Below are 11,575 nucleotides of genomic sequence, written 5' to 3' on the forward strand. Positions count from 1 at the left end.
TCACCAGCTTTGCTTTAAACACATTGCTGTAGATTTTTGTCTTTCCCACCTGAGTGTTTAGCATCACCTGGCTGGAGCTCAGAAAGGACAATCTGGGGGAGGATCGTACAGCGGGAACAACTCCAGCCTGGACACAGTCCTTCAGGGCCACACTGAGAGGGGCAACCGGCACTTTGGTCTTTCTTGTCTCTCTTCACTGACAGCAAAGTTGCCGTGCGGGTTAATCTCGAGGCGTGTGAGAAACGTATCCCAGCCGCTCTCTGCCATGGTTCAGAGCTCCTAGGCATGGAACAGAAGGCTCCTTTAGGAATGTACCCCAGTGCTTTCTTTTTAATGGCCTTATTAACCTGTGTTGCTACTTTTAGTGATTTGTGTATCTGTATCCCTGGATCCCTCCGCTCCTCCAGCCCATTTAAACTATCAGGGAGAAATTCAGTGGCACCCCCTTTGTGTCGCTAACGTCGCTGGGGCTAATTTTAGCCCCCTGAAAAAGTTAGCAGCCCTGTGCATTAAATTCAGTGGTAGCGCCCCAGGCAGGAGGCGAGGTGCTACTGGAAGCACTCCCCTCCCTCTTGGGGCGCAACCAGTGAATTCCGCGGCACTTCGTGCAACAGCGCCACGCCCGTCGGCACATAGAAACATAGAAGATAGGAGCAGGAGTCGGCCATTCGGCCCTTTGAGCCTGCTCCGCCATTCAATGAGATCATGGCTGATCATCCAAACTCAGTACCCTGTCCCTGCCTTCTCCCCATATCCCCTGATCCCTTTAGCTTTAAGAAATATATCCAACTCTTTCTTGAATATATTTAATGAACTGGCCTCCACCGCCCTCTGTGGCAAAGAATTCCACAGGTTCACCACTCTCTGGGTGAAGAAATTCCTCCTCATTTCAGTCCTAAATGTCCTACCCCTTATCCTTAGACTATGACCCCTGGTTCTGGACTCCCCGACCATCGGGAACATCCTTCCAGCATCTTGTCTGTCCAGGCCTGACAGAATTTTATAGGTTTCGATGAGATCCCCTCTTAATCTTCTAAACTCCAGTGAGTATAAGCCCAATCGACACAATCTCTCCTCATACGTCATTCCTGCCATCCCAGGTATCAGCCTGGTGAATCTTCGTTGCACTCCTTCCATGGCAAGAACATCCTTCCTCAGATAAGGTGACCAAAACTGCACACAATACTCAAGGTGCGGTCTCACCAAGGCCCTGTAAAACTGTAGCAAGACATCCTTGTTCCTGTACTCGAACCCTCTTGCTACGAAGGCCAACATACCATTTGCCTTCTTAACTGCCTGCTGCACCTGCATGCTTACCTTCAGCAACTGGTGCACAAGAACACCCAGGTCTCTTTGCACTTCCCCTTCTCCCAATCTATTGCCATTCAAATAATAATCTGCCTTCCTGTTTTTGCCTCCAAAGTGGATAACCTCACATTTATCCACATTATAGTGCATTTGCCATGTTTCTGCCCAATCACCTAACCTGTCCAAATCGTACTGGAGTTTCATGACATCCTCCTCACAGCATACCCTCCCACCCAGCTTTGTGTCATCTGCAAATTTGGAGATATTACATCCAATTCCCTCATCCAGATCATTAATATATATTGTGAACAGCTGGGGTCCTAGGACCGATCCTTGCGGTACCCCACTAGTCACTGCCTGCCACTTGGAAAACGACCAGTTTATTCCAACTCTTTGCTTTCTGTCCGCGAACCAGTTCTCTATCCAAGTCAATACCTTGCCCCCAATCCCATGTGCCTTAATTTTGCACGCTAATCTCTTATGCGGGACCTTATCGAAAGCCTTCTGAAAGTCCAAATACACCACATCCACTGGTTCTCCCTTATCTATTTTACCAGTTACATCCTCAAAAAATTCCAGTAGATTAGTCAAGCATGATTTACCTTTTGTAAATCCATGTTGACTTTGTCCGATCCTGTCACTGCTTTCCAAGTGCTCTGCTATTACATCTTTTATAATGGACTCTAGCATTTTCCCCACTACCGATGTCTATAATTCCCCGCTTTTTCTCTGCCACCTTTTTTGAATAGTGGGGTAACATTAGCTACCCTCCAATCCATGGGTACAGTTCCAGAGTCTATTGAGTTCTGGAAGATGACCAGCAATGCATCTACTATTCCTAGGGCCACTTCCTTAAGTACCCTGGGATGTAGATTATCAGGCCCTGGGGATTTATCGGCCTTCAGTCCCATCAATTTTCCTAACACCATTTCCCTACAAATACTGATTTCTTTCAGTTCCACCCTTTCATCAGACCCTATGTTCCCCGGTATTTCAGGGAGGTTATTTGTGTCCTCCTTTGTGAAGACAGAACCAAAATATGTATTTAGTTGGTCAGCCATTTCTTTGTTCCCCATTATAAATTCCCCCGATTCTGACTGCAAGGGACCTACGCTTGACTTCACCAATCTTTTTCTCTTCACATATCTATAAAAGCTTTTACAGTCAGTTTTTATGTTACCTGCAAGCTTACTCTCATATTCTATGACTCTCATAGCATCATAGCAGACCTCCGTCCCTGATTAAAGGGGAGGGGCCTAGCACTGCAGACATTGGGGCCCTGCTGGACCACCGGGGAGCGGGGTGTCGTATCAAGAGGAGCGTCAGGCTGAGCGATCGCAGCCGACACCCCGAAGAAGAAAGGGGAAGTGGGCAGGTGCTGGCAGTCAGCCAAAATAAAACGTTGCCACCCGACGCCTGCCTTTAAGTGGCGCCGCCACGGCTGCAGGAACGACCCCTGACCCTGTCGGACATATTGTCCGGCGATAGGGCAGGCGGCGCAACCCAAGGTTGCAGCCGGGGCACTGCGCATGGTGATGACGTAATTGCCGGTGGTGCTATGCCGCGGGGCACTACCGGCTACTGCCGCCGCTAACCTCCCGTTGAATATCACAGGACGCACAAAGCAACCCAATTTCACCCTCTTGTCCAAATAGTGAGTGGCCTCCTTATTCTTCCCACCAAAACACACCACCTCACGCTGATCTATAGTGAAATTCATTAACACATCACCTCACACTGATCTATAGTGAAATTCATTAACACACCACCTCACGCTGATCTATAGTGAAATTCATTAACACACCACCTCACACTGATCTATAGTGAAATTCATTAACACACCACCTCACACTGATCTACAGTGAAATTCATTTGCCAACTATATGCCCATTCTGAAATTTATTAATGTCTTCTTGCATTTTGTCTTCCTCAGTATTAATTGTACTTCTGATTCCCGAGTCCAAATCATTTATGAACCACAGCGGTCCCAGCACCAATCCCTGTGGTACACCACTTCCCACCTTTTGCCAGTCTGAGTAGCTACTCCCAACCCCTACTCTCGGTTTTCTGTTCTGTAACCAGCTTGTTATCCATAAACAGTATGTAAGATCGACAAGATGACGAAGGTCAGGCCGTGTGGAGTGAATCCCTCCATGGCCTCGCCCCTCCCTATTTCTGTAATTTCTTTCAGCCCCACACCTCCCGAGATATCTGCACTCCTCTATTTCCGGCCTCTTGAGCATCCCCAATTTAATCACTCCACCATTGGTGACCGTGCCTTCAGTTGCCTGGGCCCTAAGCTCTGGAATTCCTTCCCTAAACCTCTCTGCCTCTCTACCTCTCTCCTTCTTTAAGATGCTCCTTAAAACCTACTTCTTTTACCAAGCTTTTGGTCATCTGCCCTAATGTCTTCTTATGTGGCTCGGTGTCAAATTTTGTTTTATAACGATTCTGTGAACAGCCTTGGGATGTTTTACTACATTAAAGGCGCTTTATAAATACAAGTGGTTGTTGTTGTTTCGTGAAACTAATAATAAATTCCCCAGAGGGAAAAAAACTTGTACATTTACTCCCAAATATTAGAAAGTTTGTTCTACAGAAGCACAAGGTTTATCTGCTTTTATTGATGAATTTAAAAAGTCTGTCTTGCAGTCTGAGCCTGTGTGTTGTGAGCCAAAGAGCCTTGTGTCCAATAAGGGGAATAAAGGCCCACAGCCTCCCCTGGCCCCGGGCCCTGAACAAGGGACTGGAGAAACTCGCTGCCCTGCGGATCCGACAATCAGCCGGCGCAAGTTCCGCCCCTCAGGCTCCCCAATTGGTTGGAGGACCCGCCGCCGGCTAGTTGCTCCAGCCCCGCCCCACTCGCTCCCTATTGGTCGGAAGCTCCCGTCAATCAGCCCCTGGGCCCGGGTCACGTGTCCCTCACCGCCTTTACAAAGAAAGCCCTGCGCGGTCGCCGGGCTGAGCTGCTAGTCGGCGGGAGCGGGGTTCAGAGATTAATAAACTGCAGGTAGGCCATGCCGCAGGGTTTATAAAGTTGGAGAACGGCCTCAGGCCCGAATGAGATCCAGCAGCCCGGTCTATGTTCCACCGGACGGCAGCTGTGAGGCTTTTTCTCGGTTGCAGGCCCGGGTTACGCGCCGCCATCTTCTATTCTTCTGAGGCGGTCACTGGGACTGAGGATCTGGGCGTCGCTGGATGGCCCAGCATTAATTTTTTTACTGTTTTAATAATGGGGCCACACTTGGGCGTTTGCAGCCCGCGTCCCCACGGGTTTATTTTTAAATATTTAATATTTGAACATTTTTACAGTAAATGACGTTTACAGACCTCAGGCTCAGCTCTTTGTACAAAGTCACAAGCCATCATTCCCTACAAGGCAGGGGTCCCAGTCTCTTTAAGTTAATGATGTGATCTCCAAGCTTCTTGGTCATCTTTACTTGTTCATCCAGATAGCGGGTCTCCAGGAATTCACACAGATGAGGGTCGGCGCTCCCAGTGGAGAGTTTGTGCAGATCCGGCAGACTCTGGTTGACATTCTTCTCCATCCACAGAGCTCTCTGCATCGCCGAGTGGAGCCTCCCGCTCTCCCAGCCGAACAAGTGGACTGTAAAGAAGATTAAAAAAACACTAGATTAATTTTTAAAACTTATTAAATTAAATTAAAATCACATTGGCCGGGGTGATGATGCACTCCAGTCCCCGCGGCGCCCACCGGCCTCCCTAGTTTCCCATTGAGCAGGTGGTGGTGAGCTGCCTTCTTGAACCGCTGCAGTCCGTGTGGTGATGGTGCTCCCACAGAGCTGTTCGGGATGGAGTTCCAGGATTGTGACCCAGTGACAATGAAGGAATGATGATATATGTCCAAGTCAGGATGGTGTGTGACTTGCAGATGATGGTGTTCCCATGCACCTGCTGCTCTTTTCCTTCTAGGCGGTAGAAGTCGTGGGATAGGTAGGGTGGCTGGTTCCCTTCCATAAGAACACAAGAATTAGGAGCAGGAGTAGACCATACAGCCCTCGAGCCTGCTCCACCATTCAATAAGATCATGGCTGATCTTCGACCTCAACTTGACTTTCCCGCCCGATCCCCATACCCCTGTGGGACATTAGTGAACCAGTTGGGATTTTAATGACAATCCGGCAGCTTTCATCATTACTTTTTTCCTGGTACTGGCCCAACAAATTCCCAGATTTATTGAGCTCAATTTCACAACCTGTCTTTGTGTTTTTGTGTGTTCTCTCTCATGCTCCATTTTCTTGTTTTATATTCATTTTACAGGGTATTAGAAGGGGAGGATTTGTAGACAGGATATTTAACTCAAACATCAAGATCTGACAGAGTCACTCAATTCAGCAGGACCTGAATATCATCAGACATAACATGAAAGCAAAAAGCACAGTTCACAGTGGGGAGAAACCGTACACGTGTTGTGTGTGTGGACGAGGATTCAGTCGATCCTCTGGCCTGGCGAAACACAAGCGCAGTCACACCAGGGAGAAACTGGGGAAATGTAGGGACTGTGGGAAAGGATTTGATGACCCGTATCAGCTGGAAACCCATCGGCGCAGTCACACCGGGGAGAGACCGTTCACCTGCTCTGAGTGTGGGAATGGATTCACTCAGTCAAGTGACCTGCTGACACACCAGCGAATTCACACTGGGGAGAGGCCGTTCACCTGCTCCGTGTGTGGGAAGGGACTCACTTAGTCATCCCAGCTACTGAGACACCAACTTGTTCACACAAACATGAGACCTTTTAAATGTTCTGACTGTGAGAAAAGCTTTAAAAGCAAAAGGGATCTGCTGACACACCAGCGAATTCATTCTGGGTAGAGGCCGTTCACCTGCTCTGACTGTAGAAAAGGATTCACGAATTGAACCACCTTTCTGACACACCAGCGAGTTCACACTGGGGAGAGGCCATTCACCTGCTCAGTGTGTGGGAAGGGATTCACAAATTCATCCCACCTACTGACACACCAGCGAGTTCACACCGGGGAGAGGCTGTTCACCTGCTCAGTGTGTGGTAAGTGACTCACTCAGAACTGCAGCCTGCTGGCATACCAACGAGTTCACTCTAGGGAGAGGCCATTCACCTGCTCAGTGTGTGGGAAGGGATTCACTCAGAGCTCCATCCTGCTGAGACACCAGCGCACTCACACTGGGGAGAGGCCATTCACCTGTTCCGAGTGTGGGAAGGGATTCACTCGGTCATACAACCTGCTGACACATCAGCAAGTTCACAAGTGACTGCAGGGGTTGGATTCTGCTGTTATTGCTGCTGTTAATCACATCCAGGACTGAACCATGTTCATTCTGACAGTTGGGTTCACTCCTGCTGTGGAACTCCACCACTGACCCTGCTGAAGGTTGTAGGCTCAGGGAGTGGGGCCTCCAGGAGTTGGCTTTAAGAAAGCTGGGTTTCGGTATCCTGACAAATATATGGCGAGGAACCAGAGGAATCCTTACTAAGGAAATGACTGGGGTTTTACCAGCCAGCGTAGGTCTAGGGGTGAATGATGCCTGACTCCCTGAACTGTCTTACATTGAACCCAGTTCAGATCAAGATGAATTCAGTTTACAGGAGAATAGAGAGAAATATCACCCACAGTTGAGGGAGACAAAAACAGCAATAGAGAAGCTCAGAGATCTTTGGAAAAGAAGGTGGTGCTCAATTGTGGTAAAAATGGCAAAATCTTTCCCAGCTCCGTCAGGAGGCAGAATCCCGTGAAAGATGGTTTTGGGCATGGGTGGGCAATGGTTTGGGCTGGAGGGCCACTGAACAAGTTGTGGTGAGCTGTTGAGGGCCGCACACCAATGTTGCCCCTAAGGTGCGTGGCTGCACGGTGGCGCAGCAATGGCGAGGATCCGCGCAGGCCGCTCACCAGCTCCTGCCGCTGGGAGAGAAACTGCGCAGCATATTTAAAGGGACCACGCACGTTGGTGAGAGCAAAGTGTTCAATTGGTGAATCGGAAACTGTCCGACTCTTAATGTTGAGCATCGCACCACTTCTACCCGCCCAATAATTTATCAACATAAATTCAGATAGTCATCAGATACTATCCTAAATACACAGAATGTGGTGTAAGATAGTAAAATCTGCCGTTACTAAATGAATGAAATGAGTGCTCGATCGATCGATGGAGTATATGTTGGACTGAAAGTCCACGTGGCTGTTTGACCGAGCGGCTCGAGTCTTTTGAAGTACAAGTAGCTCTTTCTGGACACTGTTTCTGCTTCAAAAAACTGAAGAAATCAGAAGTCATTAACAGAGACGGGCACAGCATGCCAGCTCAACAAATGGCACCAAAGAATGGTGGGATGTGGGTTTATGCCCATTCTCCCTCACACTGCAAATCCTTAATCTCTACTGGACTGTCGGGAAGAAAGAGGGGGTCAACAGAAAGTGAGCGTGTCCCCACAAGGAAGTCCATTTGGAGGGTGAGACCCCACGGGTCACAGTAGAACGGCAGGGTCAGCGCAAGCTGCCCACCTGTTCCCTCAGCTGAGAATGCTTTGGTTGTGTGCAGGGACCTAAAGAGAAAAAAACACACAACAAAAAATAAAAGGCAAAAGAAAATTCAAAGGGTTTGCTTAAAGTAAGAAAATACTATATTTGTAAAATAACTGCAGGTAGTTCTTTGGCTAAACTCTTACTTAGTCAAACAATCATATTCCAATAAGTGATATTGCAGCTTGCTGTTGATGATAAGTAGAGATGTACTTTGTAGATAAATAGTGTACGAGGTTAGAAAGCAGAAAGTTTCCCATTTGGGGATTCGTGTTGCTGTGGAACTGCTCAGGCAATTTCCATCGTTATTTTATGGTCCTTTTGGCCATTTTTAGTAGTTGTCCTTCTAGTTCAGATGTGCTGGGGGTAATTTGAACCTCCCCCACCTGACGGGATTGAATTTCCTGCCTGTTTTACACCTTCCCTGATTTTGTTCTCCAATGATTTCAGTCGAAAGTGAAATCGGGTGGGGTGTAAAACAAACGGCCGATCTGATCGCATTAGTTTCCCGTCGGGTGCGTGAGGTTAAAATCACCCCCTGCTGTTTCCAAACACAACTCAAGCAAACTTCTCCTGACAATAGTTTGGTTCTGATCCTTAATAATGTTCCAGCTACTCTTATCACCACAATTGCTTTAATTCTGACATTTGGCCTGTGATCTGACAGCAAAGCAGTGATCTCGTCACATGCAGTGAGCAAATGGGAACAATCTGGAGGTCCATTGTGCAGGAAGAAACCCAGACACGCGATGAACTTTTCTCTCATTTGAAGATGTGCATTGCTGAAGAGGATAAGACAGCTTGTAATGTGGAGGACAATCCAGTGTCAGGCAGTGTGCTTGGAGATGTCCAAATATTTACCATCATCCAGTCTGGTCCTCCGCATTGAAAACTCTTGGAACATCTCGGATTTGTGAAACATTGAGGTTGATTTTTTTGGAAATATCAAATTCAGCTCTGATTTGCAAACCTTTATTATCGCAATGCTCTTGCCATTGAGATGCATCAGTCAGCTGAATAAGGTAGATTTGATATTTTCAATAAATACGGGGTTCAGTTTCATATTTCCAACAAGGATTGGCTTCCCAAGTCCATTAAACACCACAGATCAGATCATTCAGTCAGGCTCATTTTCAAAGAAAGGCTCAATTGCAACTGGCACATGGGCAAGAATGGAATGTCGATCCTTCTCTTGCAGCTGATCGGGGATCTTGGATGTGTTTGATGTTGCTGAGATTGCTGAGCTTAGACTTCTTGGGGCTGATTTTCACTCTGGGTGGACATCGGGTGAGCGGTGCAATGGTGCTGCCTGTCCAATGTCCTTGGTGAGAGGACCCAGCCATTTTGCTGGCCGGGCCTCATCTGTGCAATATCCAGCTCCAACCGCTAAACCAGGGCTGTCAGGGAGCTTGCAGATTGGAGGGCAGGGGTGGGTGAAACTGGAAATCTGGCGGCTCCTCCATGGAACAGAGCCAGACACATTGATGCAGCAAATGGCAGATTCCATTTTCCTGCCTCTGTTTGTGGTTGTGACTCCCCTGCTGCCTCGGAGACAATGACCCGCCTCCTGGCATTACGTGGGCTGGGGTCAGGCTGGGGTCGGGTGCGGCGTATGTTCGGCCTTGAAGCCAGGCCTTGGCGGGCTGGATTGAATCTATTGGCTGGCTAGAACTGGCCCATGGGCCGTATTTTGCCACCGCTGTCCTTGCCCATATCATCAACAGCTCAACAGAGTCAGGGATTGTTCCCTGAGATTGGAAGGCAGCTCATGGAGTTCCCATCAGAGCCGGGGAACTACAGGCCCATCAGTGTGACCTCCACCACAGGGAAGATGCTTGAAGGGAATCCTAAGAGATGCTGTTTCTGATCACTGCAGAGGAGAAGGGGCAATTAGAGAGACTCACACCGCTTCTGGAAAGGATGGCCTCGACCAACAAACCAGCTTGAGTTTTTTGAAGAAATGTAACCCTTTTACACCGATATTATTCTGGTGAATCTGCGCCACAACCATCTTCCTGAGGTGCGGTGCCCAGATCTGAACGCAATACTCCAGATGGGTTCTAACCAGAGCTCTGTACAGCTCCCACCTGCTGAGACACCAGCGAGCTCACACTGGGGAGAGTCCATTCACCTGCTCCGTGCGTGGGAAGGGATTCACTCACTCATCCAACCTGTTCACTCACGAGCGAGTTCACACCGGGGAGAGGCCGTTCACCTGCTCCGTGTGTGGGAAGGGATTCACTCACTCATCCAACCTGCTGAGACACCAGCGAGTTCATACTGGGGAGAGGTCGTTCACCTGCTCCGTGTGTGGGACAGGATTCACTCGTTGATCCAACCTGCTGAGACACCAGCAAGTTCACAAGTGACTGCAGGGGTTGGATTCTGCTGTTATTGCTGCTGTTAAACACATCCAGAACTGAACCATGTTCATTCTGACAGTTGGAGTTTGTTTCTGCTGATGTCAATAACACCTCTAATTGGGCTGGAGTTAAATATTCTGGAAATAAGTCAAATAAATCTGCTTTGTTCCAAACACACTTTGTATTGAGTCCTTGACGTCTCTAAGATAAAAGGAGACTAATTGATGTCCTGTTACTGACTGTTCCATTCTGGGCCTTTTCTCCTTTGTTAAAGAAAGACTTGTATTCATGAAGCACCTTTCACAACTTCAGGACATCCCAAAGCACTTTACAGCCAATGAAGTACTTTTGAAGAGCAGTCACTGTTGTAATGTAGGAAATGCAGCAGCCAATTTGCGCACAGCAAGGTCCCACAAACAGCTCTGTGATAATGACCAGATGATCTGTTTTAGTGACGTTGGTTCAGGGAGAAATGTTGGCCAGGACTCCAGGGAGAACTCCCCTGCTCTTCGGATTAACATCATGGGATCTTTTATAAAAACAGAAAATGCTGGAAATACTCAGCGGGTCAGGCAGCATCTGTGGGGAGAGAAACAGAGATAACGTTTCAGGTCGATGACCCCAGTTCTGACAAAAGGTCATCGACCTGAAACGTTATCTCTGTTTCTCTCTTCACAGATGCTGCCTGACCTGCTGAGTATTTCCAGCATTTTCTGTTTCTTTTTCAGATTTCCAGCATCCGCAGTATTTTGCTTTTGTATCCAATCTTTTATGTCCCGTTGTGAGGGCAGAGGGAGCCTCGCTTGAACGTCTCGTCTGAAAGACAGCACCTCTGACAGTGCCGCGATCTCTCAGTACTGCATTGGAGTGTCGGCCTAGATTGTGTTCTCAAGTCTCTGGAGGTGGACTTGATCCCACAACCTCTTGACTCAGAAATGAGAGAGAGAGAGTGAGAGAGTGCTGCCACTGAGCCACGACTAACACCCGATCATTACTCTGGATTATTTCAGTTCTCATACCTTCAGTCATGGAGAAGTCCCAGCTCTCCATACCATCCAGGGTGCCTCTCCTGGCCTTGGTATCCAGGGAAGGTATCGCTAACACGCCCCTGTACCTGCCCTGGGAGTGTTTGATGGGACAGTGTAGAGGGCGCTTTACTCTGTATCTAACCCGTGCTGTACCTGCCCTGGGAGTGTTTGATGGGACAGTGTGGAGGGAGCTTTACTCTGTATCTAACCCGTGCTGTACCTGCCCTGGGAGTGTTTGATGGGACAGTGTAGAGGGAGCTTTACTCTGTATCTAACCTGTGCTGTACCTGCCCTGAGAGTGTTTGATGGGACAGTGTAGAGGGAGCTTTACTCTGTATCTAACCTGTGCTGTACCTGCCCT

At 48.3% G+C, this 11,575-nt stretch overlaps 1 protein-coding gene and 1 pseudogene across 1 annotated transcript in view; both read left to right on the forward strand.

Annotated features, from left to right (window-relative positions):
• Positions 1–5,597, forward strand: part of LOC147084148 (uncharacterized) — a 19,150-nt gene extending 13,553 nt beyond the window's left edge. The window contains exon 3 of the mRNA XM_085979834.1: positions 5,590–5,597. Within this exon, the coding sequence (XP_085835960.1) occupies positions 5,590–5,597 (8 nt within the window). The remainder of the gene's footprint in view (positions 1–5,589) is intronic.
• Positions 5,598–5,691: 94 nt separating this feature from the next.
• LOC147084149 (uncharacterized) lies at positions 5,692–10,351 on the forward strand (annotated as a pseudogene).
• Positions 10,352–11,575: the final 1,224 nt, after the last annotated feature.

This window comes from Somniosus microcephalus, unplaced genomic scaffold (assembly GCF_052327205.1).
Source record: "Somniosus microcephalus isolate GS21.2 unplaced genomic scaffold, FLI_Smic_1.0 scaffold1, whole genome shotgun sequence".
In the NCBI taxonomy this organism is placed as follows: Eukaryota; Metazoa; Chordata; class Chondrichthyes; order Squaliformes; family Somniosidae; genus Somniosus; species Somniosus microcephalus.